Below are 23,998 nucleotides of genomic sequence, written 5' to 3'. Positions count from 1 at the left end.
ACACAAAATACCCTGGTTTTACAGTATTTTGCGAAGACTATTGCGTGAAAAGGGCATGCGGATATTCAAGCGGAATATTTGTGACAGATTTCCTCTGACTTCAGAGTGTCTCAATACTTACTCGGCTCCCTACCTAGACAACATTTTAAGCGTTATAAGAGCTCGATTGATTGATTTGTATTTTTTGCCATTACCCGCTCGTTATGAATTGGATGGGTTCAGAGTGTATGTATGAGCTGAGCTGACTCGGAGAGTGCCTGGTGTTCTAAACTGTTGCCTAGGAAGGCGTCTCAGCAGTTTTTGAAGCACGGCCCTTGACTTCCTCTTGGACAGTAGAGCGTGACAGTTTCAGAAGTCTCTCAGAAGCTCATCAGTGTGATGGAGGAGCCGGTGTGAAGCGGCTTCAACATTTCTGCATCTCGGTTAACTAGCGACATTTTGTCAATAAAGAAAGATACTTTTCTTCTGGATTACAATTTAAGTGGTGAGTTCGCTTAAAATATTTGTATTATTATTATTATTTATTTATTTATTTATTTTACGTAGGCTATCTCCTTACAGTTATTAGCCTATTTAGTTAGGTTTTGTTTCTTTTCTTTTTTTAAATTTATATAAAAATGAACGATTAGGACTTAAATTGATTCAGACCCTACAGCTGATTTTCGATGTTAGTTTATTAAAACGAGGTTTCCTATCAACCTTACTTAAATAGTAGCCCTAATATTAACATTTAAAATTATTTTAATATGTCTACTTAATATGTTTTTGTCATAAGCTACTTTTTATAGTTTTCCGGCTTGTTTTTGTCTTTTCTCTGTAAACTAGAATCTGGTCTCTTCTATGTTAATAGCTTATTAATAATGATAAGGGGCGAAAATGACTTAATCAGACCCATATTTCATCACACGATTTAGGCCTAACTGTTTATTCTACTGCTGAATTGTTTTATTATTATTATTCATTTCTAAAGGATGACACTGTGTTAAATCCAATAGGTTACCCCTTTATCTTTTTTTTTCTTTTTTAAACACAGTCATGTGTTTGAGGAACCCGCATGTTTCTGGGAAATAATATCATGCTTTAACTTTAGTTACTGATACTGATACTTCCATGGTTTAGTTCTATAGTTCTACAGAACATAATATCAGAGGACACATTTAAATATCTCTCTTCCTCCTCAGAGAATCCATCTCCTCATGTAAAAGGACACTCTAAAACATTCTTTACAGTAATCTTTCACGTCTCTCTATTGGCTGTTGGCCTGCTGAAGTCAATCAGCTTTGGTGTTTTCTGACAGTTCGTAACTCTCCGGTTCTGGGAAAGAAAACAAATAACAATAAGAGAGTACTGAAAAGGAAGGTGGAACTGACACATCTCACATTTGCATGTCTGGTCAAATGAAAAGAGCTGTAGATCTGAGTCTCCCTGCACTCCTGTGGGAAAAGTGGATGTGGTTCCTCTCAGCTCTGGGGCTTTGAGGGACAAAATAATCTTTGGGTGGGATGGGAGGCACTGTCGAAAGGCAAATCTGAAAATATCCTCCGGGTATGATCAGTTATCGGATTCGGAAGAAGGAAATGTACCTGTGATCAAACCAGCAATTAAGCAGGTTAAGAAGAGAGCTGAACATCAACTCCCCCGTGAAAAGAACTACTTTAGTATACATTTCATTATAGAGTACTTGTAAAAAAAGAAAAATACAGGTCACAATGTCGTTATGTTTTCGGACATCAGCGTGTTATTTACAGTCGAATGTCCGAATGTATATTAAATGCTATTAGCTGAACTTTTTTGAACCACATAAATAGGGCTTAAGTCTTTATAGTGTGTGCAATTTCATAATTCTATTATCTTTAAATTATGGTTGAAGTACTGTCAAGCATTTATGAAACATGAGTAAAACATTAACATCTATCATTTATAATGTTAAAAATGTAACATGATTACAGAGTGCACTTTTCTAAAGGAAGCATTGTCATAAGAGTACTCTCTCTTCAGTAGACTTTACTGCAGTAATATATTATTTTCAAGCACGGTTTATTTAAAATATACTTTGAAGATTTGAAGTATACTACAAGTGTACATTTAATAAAATTGAGTGCACTTGTTTTTTACAATGGACCTGATCCCGTTAAAGTCAGCACAGTAAGACTTCGGCATTCGAAACAACTTCAGATAAAGAGAAAGCAGAACATGGGTGAACAAGCTACAGGAAACAAGTTTTTAATGCGCCACATATTTCTCAAACTCATTGCATCTACTAAAGGACGCAACTTTAGCAGTTCTTAAATTACGATTCAGCGTTCAGCTGATAGACTCTCCAATGACGTTTCTACAATTTACTTCTTTATCTTGGTTATCTTCAGAACAAACAGACTGACAATTGATATGAAATTTGGTGTTTTGGTTGTGGTTTTGTGTAGGGTCATGCACGTCCAGATTAAGAATGAATATGTTAATTATCAAGCATGTAATGAAACATGAACCTGTAGTGCATTATCACGCCAAGATTTGAGTCGAAGGTCCTTCGTTCTTAAGTGATAGCCACACAGAGGCCCAAGAGCTCAGAAACATGTGGTGTCCGCTCACCTCTCATTCAAAAGTTTGTTTTTTCATCCAACAATCCACCAAGTTGGAATCTATTTTTGATGGGAGGGTGTTCTTTACGTTTTGGTTGATTAATTTCTGCTACGTTCTCAGAAAAGTGTTAGGGTGTAAAGGCTAGCTGATTTGAATCAACTTTGAACATTAGGCCTTAACCAACCACAGTTTCCACTGAGCAGCTTCCGCATGTGCATGTGTGAGTGAGTTAATGACAAAACCACAGGCGAGAGAGAACTGCAGCCTACAACGTGGAAGTCAGTAAGAGAAACCGGTTATTTTGACTTTCACTACATTAACAGGTCAAGGTTACGTTTCCCAAAAGAGTCATACAGCGACTGTAGCAACCAATGGCACCAAGTGTCTCTACAATCTACAAAGGCTTACGATGATTTTGAAATCATGTTTATATATGGCTTACTCATAATATGGGAAATTCCAATCAGATGTATCAACTTACCACTTATCTTTTTGTACAGTAGGCCAAAAAAGTTATATATGGCATATTACAAACATCATAATCTGTTCCATTCATGCTTTTTGATCAGTAAAAATAACCGTTGTTTAGTGGGAACTCAGAACAGCCCATGTTTTGCATATTTTCTACACTGGAAATGCTGTTCTATTTTGAAATGTATAGGAACAACCTGCATTAGTGTCTTCTGTTGTTAACTCTTCAGGCCTCAACATGGGCTGTGTGGGGACCAAGCCGGAGCAGGATCCTGTTGGTAAATCAATGGGCAGCGATGACAATCGCAACCAGACAGCACATTACACCAAAGACCCAACGACAGGCTCAAAAGCTGTAAGTAGAAGCGTTTTGGAAGACATCTTTTCAGGGTTATTCCATACTGAAAAGTGCTGAGTTGTGCTAAACCAACAGAACTGGCTGTTTCAGCACATTTTGTGATTCAAATAATGTACTTCTCTAAGTCTGAGAGACAGAGTAGTCTCAGCTGTATGATCATCTCTTGACTATGCATATATTGATAAAAATATTATATATAATTTGAATTTGAATTTTGTCCAGGTGTTAGTTATTTTTAAATGTTGTTATTATTATTGTTATTATTATTTTAATACTTCTCTTTAGATTGACTTAATTTAACATTTCTCATGCTTATCATCTAATACAATGTTTTATTTCAGTTCAGCTTTATTCCAATGACTGAAAACATCATTTTTAATAGTTAACAGTATCAACACCGCTCTGTGCTTGTGCTTTTAGCTGCTGCTACCTGATTTACATAATGACCTTCAAAAGAGCTTGAAATACTTATTTATTTAAACAGATATCCTCTATTTGAAAGACTGCCTCAGAGAGGTCTGTTTTTGTGCTCAGAAAAGAGAACTGAAATGTCTAGTTCGCTGTTTTAAATACTGCACCTCTTCTACCATCTACAGAGCAGAAGTTCGTCCAACCCAGCTCCTGGGCCAGAGAGTAAGTGAAATTCTCTTTGGTTTCTAGTAAATTGGTAGGATGTCTCGTTCAGAATGTTTGCGTTTTGTAAAACACTGAAATGCTAAAAAAATACACTTTTCCACTTATACGGTAGACCTCGTGACATTAGCAAGAGTAAAACATTCAGTGATGTGGTGTTAAATGTGTCATAAACATGAAAAAGTAGCTTGTTTTGAGGTTAAGTGGCGATGCAGGTAGTACACTGCTTTCCACATGCATTTCATTCAACCTCAGTGTGTGCTGCTGCACAGGCAGTGCATAAACCTGCTATTAATTCTCAACCTTAATCCCTTTAAAACCGTGGCAACCTGTTGGAATCGTGCTAAACTCACCACATATGTTGTTATTGTGTGACACCAGTCTGTTATACTCAGAACCATAGTGAATGTGTGATTACAGCTCTTTCACACCAAAGATTCCTTTTGCTTTTAGCTTCAGAGAACATTGCCATAGCTCTGTATGACTATGAAGCTATGCATGAAGGTGACCTGGGCTTCAAGAAAGGAGACAGACTCAAAATCCTTGTGGAGTAAGTAAACCTGTCATTCTGAATGAGGATTTAACATGCACTCACATCTCACTTATTTGACTGATTGATAGATCGATTGATTGACTGATTGATTGATGTGTTTAGGTCAGGTGAATGGTGGAAAGCAGCATCTCTTAGCACTGGTCAGGAGGGCTTCATCCCCAGTAACTATGTTGCCAAGGATACTCTGGAAACTGAAGAGTGAGTAAATAGAGTTTGTGTACATTTGTAGTGGTGCCCTTGATGTCACAGTAAAGGTTGTTTATAATATGGGATCCTGGATCACAAAACCAGTCATAAGTAACATGGGTATGTTTGTAGCAATAGCCAAAAACACATAAATGTATGGATCAAAAGTATGGATTTCTTTATGCCAAAATTATTAGGATATTAAGTAAAGATCGTGTTCCATGAAGATACTCCTACCGTAAATTGTCAAAACCTAATTTTTGATAATATGCATTGCTAAGAACTTCATTTTGGACAACTTTAAAGACGATTTTCTCAAAATTTAGATTTTTTTTGCACCCTCAGATTCTAGATTTTTTAATAGTCGTATCTCAGCCAGACATTGTCCTATCCTAACAAACCATCAATGAAAAGCTTTATTACATTTTTTTTTTAAACACTTATGACTGGTTTTGTAGTCCAGGCTCACATATAATAATAAGTTTGTATAATATAATATAATATAATATAATATAATATAATATAATATAATATAATATAATATAATATAATATAATATAATATAATATAATATAATATAATATAATATAATATAATATAATATAATATAATATAATATAATAACGTTACATTGATCAAAGTGAGAGTAAAGAGTTAAAATGTTACAAAATATTTCAACTAAATGCTTTTCTTTTGAACTTTAAAGAACTCTGAAAAAAGATACGTTTTACAGTTTCCACAAAAATATTCGGCTGTTTTCAACATTGATAATATTAAGAAATGTTTCACCAAATTGGCAACACAGAAATAAATTACATTTTAAAATATATTAAAATAGGAAATTCACAATTTCTCAATATTACTGTATTTTTCGATCAAATAAACAGCCTTACTGAGCACAATAAACTTTTAAACGTTTATGGTATTTTCATTTAATTTTTTATCTATTCATGTATATGTCTACAGGTGGTTTTTTAAAGGTGTCAGCAGAAAGGATGCAGAGAGACAGCTGCTGGCATCTGGAAACAAAATAGGATCTTTTATGATCAGAGACAGTGAAACCACCCAGGGTACGTTCAGCACAGTGTTAACGCTGAAGGGTTTTATGCAAGGAATGTAATACTGAAGCATTAGCAGTGTTATTTTCTTACAGCGGTAACATTTTTACTTCAGCTACACGTCTACCAGATCCTTATCTGCCCTTAAAAACATCTGTATCTCCCCTTCAGGAAGCTACTCTCTGTCTGTCAGAGACTGCGACCGAACAGGAGACACTGTGAAGCATTATAAGATCCGCACGCTGGATAATGGCGGTTTCTATATTTCTCCTCGTAACACCTTCAGCACCCTGCAGGATCTGGTCAGCCACTACAAGAGTAAGTACAATACAAAAATGCTAATATCTGGACACATTTCACTGAATAATATACATATTTGATCTTTAACAACCTTTGTCATGAAGGGTTGTTTACTCAGCTGGTTTACAGTGACTGGCTGGTTTATAACAAACTTTATGAATTTGCATCTACAGAGCAGAGCGACGGGTTGTGCCAATCTCTCACTGTTCCCTGTCTGAGTCCCAAACCTCAGAAACCTTGGGAAAAAGATGCTTGGGAGATCCCACGTGAGTCCCTCAAACTGGACAAACGTCTGGGAGCAGGCCAGTTTGGAGAGGTCTGGATGGGTAAGACAAGAAAGACTATAATATGTATTTCTCATGTGTCTGCTTACTCCAAAAATTGGTGCTGTGCAGCAGACTGGTTTTTTTAGTAGAATCTGAAAGATTTGTCCAGGGTAAAATACAGAACTCTGTCCATATATTAGCAGCAAAATGCCAGTGAACTAACATCTTATATTAATATGCCAAGTAATATATAACAAGTCCCTTTTAGTCCTGAACAGTTAAACTGCCTGCCGTTCTTCAGAAAAATCCTCCAGCTCCTGCACATTCTTTGGTTTTCCAGCATCTTCTGCATATTTGAACCCTTTCCAACACTGACTGTATGATTTTGAAATCCATCTTTTAACACTGAGGGACTCCTGCATAACTATTGCAAAAGGTGAAAATGTACTGGTGCTCAAGAAGGCCACACAATGCACTGAAGAGATGGGGGGGGGGGGGGGGGTGTACACTTTTTTAATTGGATGATCAGTGTAAATTGTCCTTATTTTGTCTTCTGGGAAACATGTAAGTATTTATGGAGCTTTTAAAGTGCAGTACTAAATTAAAAAATATGATCGTTAAACAAAATTAAAGGAATTTACATATCATCATCGTTCTGTTCAAAAGTTTACATCCCCTGGCTCTTAATGCATTGTTTTGCTTTCTGGAGCATCAGTAAATGTTTTCCCGTTTTGTAATAGCGGTGTATGATTCCCTTAGTTGTCCTCAGTGTGAAAATGTGGATCTCAAAAACATACAGTCACTGTTGGAAGGGTTCAAAACCAAAGAATGCACAGGAGCCGGAGGGTTTTTCAGAAGAACAGCAAACAGTTGAACTGCTCAAGACCAACAAGGTTTTACGGATTTATGGGATGCGCACAACTTTTTTAAGCTTTTCAGTAATTATAAAGCTGAAAAAACACAAACCTGAAGCTGAACCTAAAAAACTGACCTGATCTTGAACCCAATCTGAAACCCAGCAGTTTTTCAGGTCCTGTCACGCTTTGGGCAGGGAAATTAAGAAAATGAAGAATTCCAGCTTAACTCATCTCTGTTTGCTTCTCAGCAACATACAACAAGCACACAAAAGTGGCCGTGAAGACTATGAAGCCTGGCACTATGTCTGTGGAAGCTTTCCTCATGGAGGCCAACTTAATGAAATCCCTGCAGCACGACAAACTGGTCCGTCTCAATGCTGTGGTCACCAAAGAGGAGCCCATATACATCATTACAGAGTTCATGGAGAAAGGTGTGTGTGACTCCAGACTCCACTGTGCAGAGCATGGCTTTATATTTCTGTTATATATCTGTTTGTGTGCCTGTGTTTAACAGGCAGTTTACTGGACTTCATTAAAAGCGATGAAGGGAATCGTGTCCAGCTGCCCAAACTGATTGACTTCTCAGCACAGGTGAGGCGATTTGAAGATCTCATTTGTTCAGTTCATGTGCTTTCCTCTTACATATAGAGTCATGCGTTCCCTTGATGTGGACGACAGGTTTGCCTTTGTAGATTTTAATATTCAAATGTGATAACCGACAGACAGTAACATTTGTGTACAGAGGTGTGTGTGTGAGAGAGAGGGTTGAATCCGCCATTAACATGACAATCAATTCCTTTAATTTACTGTCACTGTTAATCCAAGATAATACCAGTTTGTTCTCTGTTGTGCAAGCGATTCTTTAAAATCAGAAGTAAATAATTCAAATTTTTAAAAAGAAGTCTCTTATACTAACAAAGACTGCATTTATAGAAAACCATTAAGCTATGAAACTGTTTTCAACTTATAATACATGTTTCTTGAGCATACTAGAATGATCTCTGAAGGATCATGTGACACTGAAGACTGGATTTATGAAGTTGAAAATTCAGCTTTGCCATCACAAGAATAAATTATACTCAGACAGACAACAGCTATTTGAAATTGTGAGAATATTCACATTATTAAAATTGTACTGTAGTTTTGTTCAAATAAACGCAGCTGAGCATAAGATGCTTAGTGAGCATAAGAAACTTCTTTCAAAACATAAAATCATTATAACAAATTTTGGACCACCAATATACATTCAGAATCAGGTAATAATGAAGTTATACAAAAAGATATATTAGGAAATATTAGTTAAATATGACATGTTTGATTCAAGTGAGGATTTTGGATACGTATGTGTGTGGCAGTTGCAAAAAAAAGGGTGCGATCATGAATTGAAAAGAGGAAGAGAAGTGCAAGCACTTAACAGGACAGATGTGAATCTGCCTTCACTGATAAGAGGATCCACACACACACACCATTATAGCTTATCGCACCTTTTGCTCTCAGTGACACGAACCCCGTGTAAGCACATCATTAAACGTAACTAAATCATTCTTTTTTTCTCTGACTTCAGATAGCAGAAGGCATGGCTTACATTGAGCAGAGAAACTACATTCATAGAGACCTTCGTGCTGCCAACATCCTGGTCAACAAGAGTTTAGTGTGTAAGATTGCTGATTTCGGACTGGCCCGTATCATAGAGGACAACGAATACACTGCCAGAGAAGGTTAGTGGGATATGCACCAACAATAGTTTTGAGAAACCAAGTTAAATGAAGTTGGTAAACTGGATACATGCATGTTTGTTTACAGGTTATGGTCAGAGGAAGTCATGTTAATTTTTCTTTTGTGACCTAAGGTGCAAAGTTCCCCATAAAATGGACCGCTCCAGAGGCCATAAACTATGGTTCCTTCACCATTAAATCAGATGTTTGGTCCTTTGGCATTCTGCTAACTGAAATCATTAGCTATGGGCGCACACCGTATCCAGGTTAGTGGTCACCACAGTGCACTGTGAATATGCAAAAAGGTAATTCTCTGGAATCTGTGCCATTTGTGCCTACTTGGTTTTGTATCTTGACAGTAAATGAAACTATAAACTTTATTTAACTATAAGTGTAGATAAAACTTAACTTTGTGAAAATCAGTAAAGGGCTGAGAAACCATGAACTGAGAAACCATGAACCGAGAAACATAAATTCCCTTGATCTTTTGACATAAGCGGTCATAGTACTATAAATACATCCTGTAAGTTTCAGAACTCAAACTTTCTCATAAGTCTAAAAACAGCTAATATTGAAGGCAGTCTGCCCAAATTACAGCTTGTGGAATGTACCACTCTATGATGTAATAGCGTGGATAAGCACCGCCTCTGCGGAAGATCATCAATGCCTTCTTCGACCTCACTGCCTGTTTAGCCCCGCCCACCGATTAATATAGTAAGAAAATGACAAAAGCTGCAAATGCAGGTCTACGTGGAAACCAAAAGATAAACTTTATTTGATTAACTCTATTTTTAATGAAAATTTAGACCACATCAGTAAGAACCTGGGGCCAGTGACATAAACACCATGTTAAGACTTTGTCTTAAGAACTAGTTTGACCAACCAGTAGTTGACGGAGGGGAATCAGTCTTACTTTTCCAATACAAATAAGACCAGTCTACCTTTTCATAACTGAATAAAAATAAAAATTATGACCAGTCTTGAATTATAAAAAAAGAGTCAGCCATACAGAGTGTTCTGATGAGGAAGGTCAAAAACAGAACAGAAAATAGCCTATTATTCTAAATTTTGGTGTTTTTGATGCAAAAATCTTGAGAACATTATTAGTTTACCTCAAACAACAGTACAAAATAAAATAACAAAGGCCCATCATGACCCATTAAAAAACGCATCAAATAAACCAACAAAAATGTCTTAGAATTAACTACTAGCAATAACAGAGTCCAGTAACTGTTTCAGTTCTTCTTGGTTGGCTTGGTTTCACATAACTTAGTCAGTAATAATGTGTTCCTGTGGCTCAAGTGGTAGAGCATTACTTTAGCAGTGCAAGGTTGTGGGTTCGATTCCCAGGGAATACATGTTAGGTAAAAACTGTTAGCCTAAATGTACTGTAAGTCATTTTGGATAAAAGGGTCTGCTAAATGCATAAATATAATATAAATAAATACAATAACTGTTAAAAAGTTTGGGGTTGGTAAAATTTTGAAAGATTTTCGAGCAAATATATTATAAACAGTAATATTGTGAAATATAATATTTGTCAGTATTATTTAATGAATAGAAAATGAATATGAAATAGAAATCAATTTAATGCATCTTTGTTGAATTCCTTTCCAACCTCAAACTTTTATAACGGTAACAATACTATATTTAAAGGTAAATAACGGTAGTCTATTTAATACATTTCCTTTCATAGTTTTACAGTGCATTTTTTTATCTTTGTTTTTCAATTGAATAGCATCTTTTCATAATCATCATTAAGAAAATCTCTCTTCAGCCCTCTTGTACTGTGAATTTTTTTATTTTTATAATAATAGTTTGTTTTTCCTGTCATAATATTTGAGGGAATCAAATAATTTTTCACCACCTGGTTCAAACAGAAGTAGGTTTCAGGCTGTATCATCATATCAGGTGCAGTAATACTAGCTTGCTATGGTCTTAGAGTATGAAGTGAGAAAATACGATTTCTTGAAATTTCAACAATAACCTTAAATAAAAATTTTAAAAAATCCTGAATTGTTAAGATCAAATTGCAGAGTTTCCAGATTTCAGAATTACCCACAACTAATGTATGGTGAGAGCTGATGCTAGAAACTCTGTGTTTATGGTGTGTTTAGGTATGACAAATCCCGAGGTGATCCGTGCTCTGGAGAGAGGTTACCGTATGCAGCGTCTGGACTCCTGTCCTCAAGAGCTCTATGACATCATGCTGGAGTGCTGGAAGAACAAGCCAGAGGACAGGCCCACCTTTGAGTACCTGCAGAGTATACTGGAGGACTTTTACACTGCCACAGAGAGCCAGTATCAGCAACAGCCTTGAGACACACACACACACACACACACATTTAGACATGACCTTGATCTTGATCAGGAAGAAATGTACACATATGCAACTTATCCATGCCAAACCTGTTGACTTTATACATATGTAGTGAGATTAAATGCGAAAGGTTACAGTGTGTTATTTAATGATATGTAAATTAATACAATTTCAAAGTTTTATTCCTATCATGCAAAGCCCTTTGCCTTACACTGAATGTTGCACAACAGTAGTTATATAAGGTTTTAATATAAAATTTTAATATAAAATGTGAGAAATAATATTTTTTCATGTTATAGCTTTTCTGATTTATTTGTAAAAACCTGATGATGACGGATGTATTTTAGAGCTAATCATATGTGTGTGTATTTTAATTGAGAGTACACATAGAGCAATAAAATAAATTGTAGCTTTGATTGCTTAAAGGGGTCCTATTATGCTCCTTTACAAAGTCTTGATTTTGTTTTGGTGGTGTATTAGAACAGGCTCTCATACGAGGTTGTTCAAAAAACACATTATTTTTCATATATTTCACATTATAACAACACCTCTCTCCCCAGTCTGGCATGAAGGCTTGATAGTTCCTGTATCAAATGAAGGCCCTCCTTTTGAAATACAAAATGTGCCTTGGGAAAGCTAGCGTGTCTCCGACATAGTGATAACACTCGGTGCCTTCTCTAGTACATCTCAGCCAGGTCTTGGCCCAATTGTCAATATTTGTGATATCAGAAATCCCAGAAAATATTTGATGTAGTCCAAATGAGTCGTTCGTTGTAGATTTTTGAAAAGTGATTTCTGTTAAATAAAATATCTCCTTTTGAAGTGGACTTTGAGCTTTGTAACTCTGCAGATCTTTTTCACGCTCAAACAGCAACATTACAGACTAACTAAAGTTGAAAAAGTGAAACATAATAGGACCCCTTTAAGAAAAGATAATTTCTAAAAATTCAACCTACATTAGGTTTCAAAGAAGTTATTGTGGATTAGGAAATGTATATGCATGTATTTGCTCAGTAAAAAAACAAACAAAAAAAAAACACATTTAAACCATTGCTCCAAACATTTCAGAAAAAATAGCATCTGTACCTAAGGTAGTTATGAATTTTTCTCTTTGAGTCTCTGTGTATTGTTATTTTATGAATTTGTAAGTTTATGCTTCCCTTTTTCAGATCTCCGGGGTACTTTTACAAGCGTGAAGCAATTTCTCATTTGATATGTATCTTTCTTGTACATCTTCTGTTTTGTTGAAATTTGTTGGAAATTTTGTGCAATAATAGTAAATAGTAAATGATTTATGTGACATTCTTTTTTTCTGATTTCCTTAGCTGTGGCTTCATATAAAAAAAAAACCCTGTGATGCTGATAATGCAGCTGATTTTCAGTACACTTTTATGTAAAGTCTTTTCCAAAAAAGTTACCTATAAATATTATGCAGTGTGTATGTAACAATTAGTCCATTAAACAAATACATTCTTTTAAATTTTGAGTAGTGTAAAGGAAAAAAAAACTCATTCACTATAGTTCTCGTAAAAGCAATACAAACTTGTTAAATTATCTTATTGATGCATTTATTAAACCATGGGATATTACCACATTGTTAAGTCATAACACTGTAATGTTAGAAATATAATTATATATATATATATATATATATATATATATTCAGAATTTAGTCATTTTCAGTTCAGTGTAATGATAATATTTATTCCTATATGTTGATTACTCACAGTCATATATTTCTTCAAATTATTTTTTGTCTTTTACTGCAGTGTGTGTTATTCTACGCATTATGATATCCAGCTGGAAACTTTTCAATGACACATTATTAATGTTTATCAGAATTTGAATTCATGTGGCAGGAAATAATTTGACTTAAATTAAAGACCACAGCGTGTGTGTGTGTGTGTGTGTGTGTGTGTGTGTGTGTGTGTGTGTGTGTGTGTGTGTGTGTGTGTGTGTGTGTGTGTGTGTGTGTGTGTGTGTGTGTGTGTGTGTGTCTGTGTGTGTGTGTGTGTGTGTGTGTATATATATACATACATCCAGTTCAGACCAAAGGTCAGACCAAAGTTCAGACCAAAGGAAAAAGCTTTGAAGAACCTAGAATATTCACAGCTGTTGCCACCGTCTCTTGTCAATGATAGGCCTCGACTTCCTCGTGTCTCGTTAAGTGATCTTCGTGACTGTGAAATGACAGCAGCACGATGACGCATTGACATCCTTCCTGTGACGTCTGCAATGACACGTGTAGTCAAGATGGCGGCGGCGCTGGTGAGTACCGACGCAGAAATCACTTCTGTTTGTCTATTTCAATAAAGGTTTAATTGCACTCTGGTAGACATGACCAAATTTTACCCCCTTTGTTTTGTATCTCTCACTGTAAGTGTGCCATTTGATGTGATTAGCTATTTCCGCGCAGTGGCTGCCGATTAAAAAACAGCCGGCTAGCATAAACACTTAGCAGGCAGCTAATTATTGAGTGTTTGCGAAGAGTGATACCGAGTTAAAATCTTGTTCTAATCTAAAATCCCAAGCCATATGAAGCAGACAGCTCTCTGTACTTGAACAAAATCGTCTGTTTGACAGTAAACATCATCACATGATGGAGTATGTATCTGCACGCAGTGTAATGTGTTTGTTTGCGCTGCTTTATCATTTACTGCCTCTAAAAATCAAAGCAAAGACGATATAATTTGGATATAATTTGTCATTTTGTGTAAAATAATTGGTAATTATGGCAAGATAACACTAGACTGCGTTATCTACCACCACGATGCTTATAGAAACTAGTGAATAAATGCCATCATGTATTGATTTAGGAGTTAAATGTTAAAGTTAAATGATTTTATTTTTTGAAAAGAGAGTGTGATATTGATTAAAATCGGAATCAAATTTAAATTCACACTTCACAATGAGGACTCATCCATGTATGCTTGTGATTCGGTTGAGCTCCTAACATTTAATCAAATATCATAACGGTGTAATATGTAAAACTGTAGACTTCTCTTGTGACCTGTACCGTTATTTTCTTAATAATTAAATCTGCTTAAACCTGTCCCTCTTTTACATTTGACTTTACTTTGAGTGCGACAGGCACATCTCAAAATCCAGTCAAAAATCCATGCACAGTATCTTTTTTTTTTTTTTTTTGGTAATTGGTTTCACTCAGACATGCACCATATTACAGAAGAAAATATGTCACTACTTTTGTCTAATTGCCTCTGCAATTATTCCGTTATTACGCTGCCTTCTGGCAAACTCCTCTGTGTTTCCACTCTGCACCTCTCACATACTCCAGTCTGTACTGTACAGACACAGATTTTCATCTTCCGAGGACTGGAATTGTAAAACTGTTTATTTGGATGATTGTGGTACAGATTATTGAGCTGTATTAATCTAGTTTTCCTGCATGTGTAATTAAGGCTATTTCAAATTCACCTTGTTTTTCCTGTTGGCGTCTAGATTCCGGATGAGTAACTAAAGAAATGTGCCCTTGTGTGTCTTTTCTTGTCTTTGTAGGAGATGTGGGCACTGTTACTGGTGTCCACACTGCCTTTAGTAACACCCTTTTATGTACCAGGGGTTGCGCCCATGAATTTCCACCAAAACAGCCCAGTTGAAATAAAGGTGAGGCCTCACACTTTTCAAGAATTTGAGTTGCAAAAGAGGGATTTAAATTTTTACTCGGGCATGGTTATTCATTTCACTGTAAAAATGTTGAAAACACTTTGGCTCTACACACAGCAGGTTCTAGGGCCGTTTATTTGTGTATTGTTCACCACCGGTTTTCCATGTATTTCCAACTTACTCCAAGATACAAGCCACTGTGTTTGACACATTTTTATCATTCATTCATTCATAGATTCTTTCTCCACAGGTTTCTAGATTTCTATGCTTGGGTTTCTAACATTTGCATATTTTTAATTACCAGGCTGTAAAATTGACAAGCTCTAGAACCCAGTTGCCCTATGGGTACTATTCACTTCCCTTCTGCAAGCCTGATAACATCTTCTACAAGGCAGAGAACCTCGGTAAGGATTGTGTGTCACTTAACTGCAGTCACACATCTGAAGTATTTAAGCATAGATATGTTTAAAACAAAAGCTTGCAGTGAGAAGGTTGATTTGTTGCCGTTGACATGCTTCTCATTTTGATGATAATGTTATATGATCAGGTGAGGTGTTGCGAGGAGACCGTATCGTAAACACACTGTACACTGTTCTCATGAATCTGGACAAGAAATGTGAGGTGTTGTGTAAAAAGCCTGAGGATCCCATCAAACTCAGCGTGGAAGAGAGCAAGCTGCTAGCTGAGCGTATCCAAGAAGAGTACTATGTGCACCTGTGAGTCCCTCCTCTACTCACAACACTCCTTAACTTCATTCATCAAACATGAGCAGAGCTGAATTCTTTGTAAAACCAGTCTTACACATTCAATGAGATTACATACATTCTTTCTGCTCGTGTTTCATGAATGAAGCTCAATGCGAAGTGCTGACTTGTTTTCCTGAAAAGTATTTTATCATAAATTAAACGTCAAAAGAGAAAAAAAAAAAAAAAAAAATATATATATATATATATATATATATATATATTTTTAGCAATTAATACTTTTTACATTTATCAGATGCTTTTATCCAAAGCAACTTACAGTGCATTCAGGCACAATAAATGCTGTACGTTTTTCTTTGAATAAACCGTTAAAAAGTATCACGGGTTCCCAATAAATATTAAGCAGCACAAATTTCAACGCTGATAATAAATCAGCATATTAGAATGATTTCTGAAGGATCATGTGACACTGAAGACTGGAGTAATGGCTTCTTCATCACAGGACAAACAAAATAGGCTACATTTCACTAATATTAACATAGAAAACAGTTATTCAGTTACTTAAATTGTAATATTTTACAATATTTGTTTATTTGTATTTTTGATCAAATAAATGCAGAATAGATGAACATACACTTAAACATCTTTCTGACCCCAAAATGTTGAATGGTTTATATATTATTTTATGCAGAATTGTTTATATAGTTCATGCAACTATAGAAGCAAATATTTGTATAGTTAGAGTCTGTCAGTTGCACTTGGATTAATATGTTATGAATATGAACAGTATTGCAGATAACCTCCCTGTGGCCACACGGCTAGAGCTTTACCCAAACAAAGAGGAGGGAACGGAAGAGGAACAGAGGAAGGACACACTGAAGGATATCCAGTTTGAGCATGGCTACAGGCTCGGCTTCACTGAAAACAACAAGGTAATCCTGAAGAGCATCCTCTCCCTTTAGCATCATTTTCTGCCAGTCTAGTGATGTAGACAGTAAGCAGTCAGTTATGTTTCCTCTCACTCAGCTGGTTGTCATCCATTATTTATTCATGGACATTGATTTCCATAACAGAAAATTGTACAAATGACATTATTATGGAAACAAAAGGCTGTTTTGATCTCTATAAAAAATCAAATGGTTTTTGGTGATGTCACTTCGACCTTTGCATGATTGGTTGACACATGCTGTTTTGCTCTGCCTTTGTAGTTCTATTTGCACAACCATCTGTCATTCGTCCTGTACTATCACAAAGAAAAGGTGGAGGAGGATGTCGAACACAATTACAGAGTTGTACGTTTTGAGGTGATGCCAAAGAGTGTAAAATTGGAAGGTAAGTCACTAGTAATGGAAAGAAATGTAAGAAAAGTAAAATTGCATGTAAAAACTAAAGTCAATTTTAAATGAATGTGAGTGTATACACGCACATATTGATTTAAAATGGACATTTTCTGTTGTCATTTCGTTTTCTTTTATAATGCATATTAGGGATGCACCGATACCGATGCTGCGCTCCTGTACTCGTTAAAATGCCTGATAGGATACGAGTGGTTCCTTACATTATTACAGGAAAACACCTTGAGATTTAATGTCCCTAATGTGCTATTAAATGAAAGATGAAGTACCACAAAGCATTGTTCTGGAAAAAGTGGTATCGGTGCATCCCTAATGCATACATATATATTATTATACATATATACAATTAATGAGTTTATTTTTTTATTCATACACTGCCATTCAAAAGTTTGGGGTCAGTAAGTTTTTATATATAATGAATTATTTCTGTGATGATAGAGACATTTCTAATGTAAAAAAAGATTTATATTTCAGCTAAATTTTCTTTTAAACCTTATATTCATCAAAGGATCCTGAAAATACAGTGATCATGGTTTCCACAAGAAAATTAAGCAGCACAGATATTTTCATCATTAATTAGAAATGTTTCTTAAGCAGCAAATCGTATTACGACGATTTCTGAAGGATCATATGAAACTAAAGATAAAACATCAGCTTTGCCATCACAAGAAATGAGTTGCAATATTACATTGGTTTAAAAAAAAAAAAGTATGAAGTGCTGGTGAGCCTAGGAGTCATTTAACTTTTCAATAGCACCTCAACAATCCCAGACATTTGCTCTGTATTTTTTTCTTATATATTTAAATCTAATTATTTTCTACAGTATGTTGAAAATATCTCTTCAGTCTGTTTTATTTACTAACATTTTGTTTGTTCTCCCTTCACTCATGTGTTCTAGATATAAAAGCAGACGGGCGAAACACATGCACATTACCTGAAACGGTTGCCCCCGTCCCTCAGGAGATCGACCCGACTAAAGAGAACCGCATCCTCTTCACCTACTCCGTGCATTGGGAGGTGAGACACATCGTCGCCATCTCCGTCAAGAATGCTGTCTGTGCTTTACATGCTCTGGTTTGTCTCAGAAACAGACACTCTGTTCTTCATTGCAGGAGAGCGAAGTGAAATGGGCGTCTCGCTGGGACACGTACCTCACCATGAGTGACGTGCAGATCCACTGGTTCTCCATCGTCAACTCTGTAGTCGTGGTGTTCTTTCTGTCAGGTGAGGCTGATCTTCATCTTCATCCTCACTTTAGTTCTTTTCAATTGCATTGGTGTCATGGCTTCTAAGCAAATCTATGTCTGCAGGCATCCTGAGTATGATCATCATAAGGACACTGAGGAAGGACATTGCCAACTACAACAGAGAAGATGACATTGTAAGATGCTGCATTCTGATTGGATGCTTGACTTTGTTTCATATCTCTTACAATGATGTGATCTCAATGCTTTTTCTCTCTCTTTGTCACTAATAGGAAGACACGATGGAGGAATCTGGTTGGAAGAACGTCCATGGTGATGTGTTCCGCCCTCCTCGGTATCCCATGATTCTTAGCTCCCTGTTGGGATCTGGCATCCAGCTCTTCTGCATGATTCTCATTGTTATCTGTGAGTATTACACTGATCTTTTTGTTTTAAGGTAGCATATGAATCTGATGACCAGACCTGTATGGAATCTGTGCGTTCAGAACTGCAGAAAAGATTTGCGCATAATTGGAATGATTGTCATTCATACAATGCTACATATCCCTTGTTTGGTCATTTATTTAACAATTTTGATCTATGAGTCATGAATATGATGACTGTTTTATAGTTGTGGCTATGCTGGGGATGTTGTCTCCATCCAGTCGAGGAGCTCTGATGACAACAGCCTGCTTCCTCTTCATGTTCATGGGGTAAAAAATGGACTTTAAGGTTTTGCATTTTCAAATGTGGCTATATTCAAACTGTGCATTTGTCTGGTCCTGCAGTTTGTTCGGAGGATTCTTTGCAGGAAGACTTTACCGCACTCTTAAAGGCCACAGGTGGAAGAAAGGCGCTTTCTGTGTGAGTACAAAGTCTTGATGCATTTGTTGCATGAAAATGAATGAGATTACCTGGATGAAAGAATAAGGAAATATATTGACAGTTATGTGGATGTGTGTCATTCTAGACAGCAACTCTGTACCCAGCTGTTGTCTTTGGCATCTGTTTTGTTTTGAACTGTTTCATCTGGGGAGAACACTCTTCTGGTGCTGTAAGTATCTCTTCAAACTGATGCAATTAGCTGCTTATGCAGAAATGCTATATTAGGCTATTTGTATTTTTTTTATAATTAATAATAAAAAAAATAGTTTGGTGATATGCTACTGTTCAAAAGATTGGGATGAGTAATGTTTTTGAAAGAAATAAAGTTTAAAAATAAAGTTTTTAATATTTTTAAGAATTTTCATTATTCCAGACTTCAGTGTTAAATTATATTAAATGTTTTTATTTTTGATCACTTTTGATAAGTTTAATTCATCTTTGCTAAATAAAAGTATTCATTTACAAAAACTTTTGAGCAGTGGTGTCAATTATCACTTTTAAATAGTTTTCACTGTTTTACTCTGTAAAGGAATCATATTTATTTAAACACTCATTTCAAATGATAATTCATGAGTCTAAGATTCATTAGAAGAACAGCCATTCGTTTCAGACAGAAACTAATCAAGCTGTATGCTCCATCAAGCAGCTTCCTCTTATCCAGCTTGAATCTTCATGAACACTGACGGCCGTCTCTCATTCGCTCATTCTTCAGGTTCCTTTCACTACAATGCTGGCTCTGTTGTGTATGTGGTTTGGTATTTCTATGCCTCTCGTGTATCTGGGCTACTATTTCGGTTTCCGGAAACAGCCATATGACAATCCAGTTCGTACCAATCAGATTCCCCGGCAGGTCCCTGAGCAACGCTGGTACATGAACAAGTTTGTCGGGTATGTGGCGCTCTTTGTGTAGTCTGTGAATAGTTGCATTAGCTGTTTAACTTCATCAGTGCATGCTTAATGAGATTGTATTTATCTCTCCCTTTAGTATCCTGATGGCAGGAATCCTGCCGTTCGGTGCCATGTTTATCGAGCTCTTCTTCATCTTTAGTGCAAGTCGAATCATTTTTATACTGCGTGTAAATTCTTCTTATATATTAAAGCTCATTGTGGTGTGTTATACTCTTTTATAGGCTATCTGGGAAAACCAGTTTTATTACCTGTTTGGCTTCCTCTTCCTCGTCTTCATCATTCTTGTGGTTTCCTGCTCTCAGATCAGCATTGTGATGGTGTACTTCCAGCTTTGTGCAGAGGTGAGTATACAGTCACAGAGCTGAAGGGAAGAAGCATTTAGTATTTTACAGCACTAAACATTTTCCAGTTATTACATGTACAGTTATACATTAAACACAACACCATGGGCATAATGCAGTTTAAATGTAATCACCATAAATCCACTTTTTGTTTCTGGACCATATTTAGACTTTTTTTATGATTAAAATGCTGCTTTGTTTCATTTATTTAGTGTTCCTGTTTTACCGGTTGACCTCTATAATATTTGAAACATACAAATACACTCTGACAGAAGATAAACAGGGCAAATATTAAGAGTTAAGATAAAAGTAAAGGTCACCTGATTTGAATGAACAGTGAGCTTGTCTGTGGAAAACTGTGGGCATTCGGTGTGGTAGAACTTGAACAGAGCTCACAGCGTCAGTAGATACTGAATAAACATGTCAATCATTGTGGCTCCTCCCCCTGCAGGACTACCGGTGGTGGTGGAGGACGTTTCTTGTGTCTGGAGGATCTGCCTTTTATGTCCTAGTCTATGCCGTTTTCTATTTTGTCAACAAGGTAACTATTATACTTGTTATAGCATGTTACAGTAGACCTCTTTTATTTTCTGAAGTGTCTTTCCTATTCAGCACCTTGTGTTTTTTAATGGCAGAGAAGAGATATCAAAGAGATATTTGAACAAAACATTGTGTATATACATATATATTTTAGTGCTGTCAGTTTAAAACATTAACATTAATGCACTGGCCCCGCCCCCAGACCTTTACATTATCTGACATTTCATACAGTTGACTGTTGACAAATATATAGAAGGGCAACAACTCCATAAAAGCAGTTATGCCCTAAAATGCATGTTATTGGGGCCAAAAAAGCCCCTCTATGAATTTGTCTCATTTATATCATAAGCGATATCACACGAGTGCTGTTTATCCCGAATATCACAAGTTCAAATGTGATTTTATACAACAGTAAAGTAAATAATATTTGGTACTTTCTCATTTAACACAAGAATGGCTTTAAATAATCTTTGTGGGTAATTTTTACAGCCAAATCTAATTTGCGATTCATGTGATTAATTAATCGACAAATTGTGTAGATTAAAATTAGATTGACAACTGACAGCCCATATATGGGTCAAAGACGAAAAAGGATTTAAGTATAAAAACAATAAATGTTATACTGCTTTAAATTGTTGTTTTTCCCAAACTTTTAAGTTTTGTTTAATTTTATTTTATTTTATTTTTTTAGAGCAAAAAATAAATATCATACATTTTCCCCTGATTTACAGAAGACACCCATTAAAATGTAATTCATTGTAACAATCTTGTCAGGCATATTTACAACAAAAATCAATTTATGACATTAAAAGACTAATTGCTTTCAACCCAAATACTAATAAGTTGTAATTGTACATTTTTAAGTTTCCACTATCCTAGGTTATGCTCATCTTTCAGTAAGAATGTTTTTTACTCCTTAAAACACAAAATTTTATATGCTCCCTACATAAAAAGAATATTTTATGTATTATAATATGTACAAGTCAGAATAAGCATGGTTTTTTTTATACATATATTGTTACATTGAATGATAACTTAACATTATTTCAACGAAATTTTGACATTTTATTCTCCAAAAACTTATTTGAAACCATAAAAGTAGACCCTTACATTTAATGTGCTTCCTATGGACATAAAATCACTTTTGTAAATTTCTTTTGATGCGGACAACTTAACGTCTTTGATATATTTAGTGCTTAAGAAACATTTGTTTACCTGTGTTAAAATCAGTTGTGCTGCTTAATATTTTTTGGGGAAATTGTGATACTTTTTTTTTTTTCAGGAAACTGAAATATAGGAAGTTCAAAAGAGCAACATAGTTTTGAAATATGTTTTGTAATGTTATCAAATTAACAGTAAAATTTGTGCTTCTGAAAATGCTTATTCATTCACTTATTTTAGGATGGGCAGATTGTTAGAAACTTGTAAAAACAACATTTTTGTTTGCCACTATTTGCACAAAAATGATCTTGTTGAGGATCTGCCTGTCTCCATATTACTATTTTATTATTATTATTATTATTTTTTTTTTTTTATTAAGTGCTATTAGTAAAACCAAAAAAAAAAAAGGAAAGATGGACATAGCATCAATTGTAATAGGCCTAGTTAAACACATTTTCTAGCTAAATTAAGTCCAAGATTGACGTTTACGTGTTTAGCTTATTTTTTTTTTGTATCCAACGACACATTTATCTGTTTTGAAGTACTCAAAATTTACATATTTCTTTCTCTCTTTTTCCCTCCCAGCTGGACATTGTGGAGTTCATTCCCTCTCTGTTGTATTTTGGCTACACAACCCTGATGGTTTTGTCTTTCTGGCTGCTAACGGGAACGATTGGCTTCTATGCTGCTTACGTGTTCATACGGAAAATTTATGCTGCGGTCAAAATCGACTGAAATAATTCTTTCAGTTTTTGTTTCCTTTTTTTCTGTTTTGTGAAGCAAGCACTGATGTGTGTGAATTGCTAGCGTGAGGCGCAGCAGCGCCCCCCTATGGACTGGAATAATGAACAGAGATGTGTTTTGTACACTGTTATCAAAACCTTTGTCCTGCTATCTCTGCCTCAGCAAAGATGTAAAGATACAACATGAGCAGTTCCATTTTTAATGTCTGTATATCTTTTTGCACACACAACATGGGCCAAAGTGTGCCGATTGATTATTTTTTTCTTTCTTTGTTTGGGTGGGGATGTTGGATTTTTGGGCCGGGTCTCATGCTTTTGAAGAAATTGAGGGTTAGTTGCATATATCATTTTACAAATTAACTTTGTGTCCTTTTAATATAACATTTGATTTCAACTTGTTCCTATGTCTTTGATTTAGAACTGAGTTCTTGAATGCTTGTCTTGTATGTTTGTGTGAATGTGTGGTCACTCTGTGATCATTATATGTTGGCATGGACTTAAATTATGGGATGTAAAGACAATGAGGCAAGGACATTAAAAGAAGTAGATTTCCTTCTGTTTCCTTGTGCTTGCTGGTCAATGGACCTAAAAAGACTCTTTATTGCGATATGCCACATTAGAGAAGCCATTTTTCTGTAAAAAGAAAAATATTTCTGCCATGTATTGACCACCTTTGACTTGCTGTAGCCAAAATCAGATGCATCCTGGTGGATTTACCCCAGAATTCAAGGGTATCAACACAAATTCGTGCATTTGCTTCCTTCCATGGTACTTTTTAGATCAGAACTTAAAATGGTTATTTTTAGCTCTCTCAAAACACAAGATACAATATTTGGATCCTAATTCTGTCTCTATATGCCCTAAAGTGAAGCAGATGCAGTATTCAGTAGTTTGAAACACTATAGCCAAATCTACGTCTCCTTTTGGACTGGTCTGTATTCCCTGTCGTTCTCACAGGTGTCTTTATGAATAAATGCAAGATCTACAGAATATATTTCCTACAGATGTACTTCATTCTGCCTGTTGCGTTGGATCAATGTGTCGGTGTATGTTCGTGGTGTAAATACAGTACTTTCTATTGTTGCATTTTAGGGTTTTATTTGTGGAGCTGTTTGTCCCATTATTTCTATGTTTTAGCCAAAAGCATGTTATTTTTTTTCCTTTACAATCTTTTTTTTCCCCCTTCTCTTTTAAGAATGTAAATTTCTAATGTATTAAATAAAGATGCCAATATGTTGACATTTAAAACACCGTC

The 23,998-nt window shown here is 35.6% G+C and overlaps 2 protein-coding genes and 1 long non-coding RNA gene across 3 annotated transcripts; 2 read left to right on the top strand and 1 right to left on the bottom strand.

The window, feature by feature from the left end:
• The first annotated feature begins 341 nt into the window (after positions 1–341).
• hck (HCK proto-oncogene, Src family tyrosine kinase) lies at positions 342–11,821 on the top strand. The gene is made up of 13 exons (XM_059527503.1): positions 342–484; positions 3,282–3,406; positions 4,006–4,042; positions 4,496–4,592; positions 4,698–4,793; positions 5,748–5,851; positions 6,011–6,157; positions 6,313–6,465; positions 7,511–7,693; positions 7,777–7,853; positions 8,827–8,980; positions 9,112–9,243; positions 11,095–11,821. Exons 2-13 carry the CDS (start codon positions 3,290–3,292, stop codon positions 11,295–11,297), a joined length of 1,500 nt encoding a protein of 499 aa, XP_059383486.1. The 5' UTR covers positions 342–484; positions 3,282–3,289; the 3' UTR covers positions 11,298–11,821.
• On the bottom strand, positions 6,904–7,516 carry LOC132118030 (uncharacterized). The gene is made up of 2 exons (XR_009425875.1): positions 7,397–7,516; positions 6,904–7,189 (listed from the first exon to the last, which is right to left on the bottom strand). It is a non-coding gene; the product is annotated as an uncharacterized LOC132118030 (long non-coding RNA).
• Positions 11,822–13,423: 1,602 nt separating the features above from the next.
• tm9sf4 (transmembrane 9 superfamily protein member 4) lies at positions 13,424–23,295 on the top strand. Its single transcript, XM_059527500.1, has 18 exons — positions 13,424–13,565; positions 14,814–14,921; positions 15,226–15,325; positions 15,469–15,637; positions 16,413–16,557; positions 16,834–16,957; positions 17,879–17,997; positions 18,093–18,204; positions 18,291–18,361; positions 18,458–18,590; positions 18,796–18,877; positions 18,953–19,028; positions 19,135–19,218; positions 19,762–19,937; positions 20,035–20,098; positions 20,180–20,299; positions 20,751–20,840; positions 22,586–23,295. Exons 1-18 carry the CDS (start codon positions 13,533–13,535, stop codon positions 22,733–22,735), a joined length of 1,956 nt encoding a protein of 651 aa, XP_059383483.1. The 5' UTR covers positions 13,424–13,532; the 3' UTR covers positions 22,736–23,295.
• The last annotated feature ends 703 nt before the right edge of the window (positions 23,296–23,998 follow it).

The sequence above is a fragment of the Carassius carassius genome, chromosome 37 (genome assembly GCF_963082965.1).
Source record: "Carassius carassius chromosome 37, fCarCar2.1, whole genome shotgun sequence".
In the NCBI taxonomy this organism is placed as follows: domain Eukaryota; kingdom Metazoa; phylum Chordata; class Actinopteri; order Cypriniformes; family Cyprinidae; genus Carassius; species Carassius carassius.
This window is presented reverse-complemented; position numbering and strand designations above follow the sequence as displayed.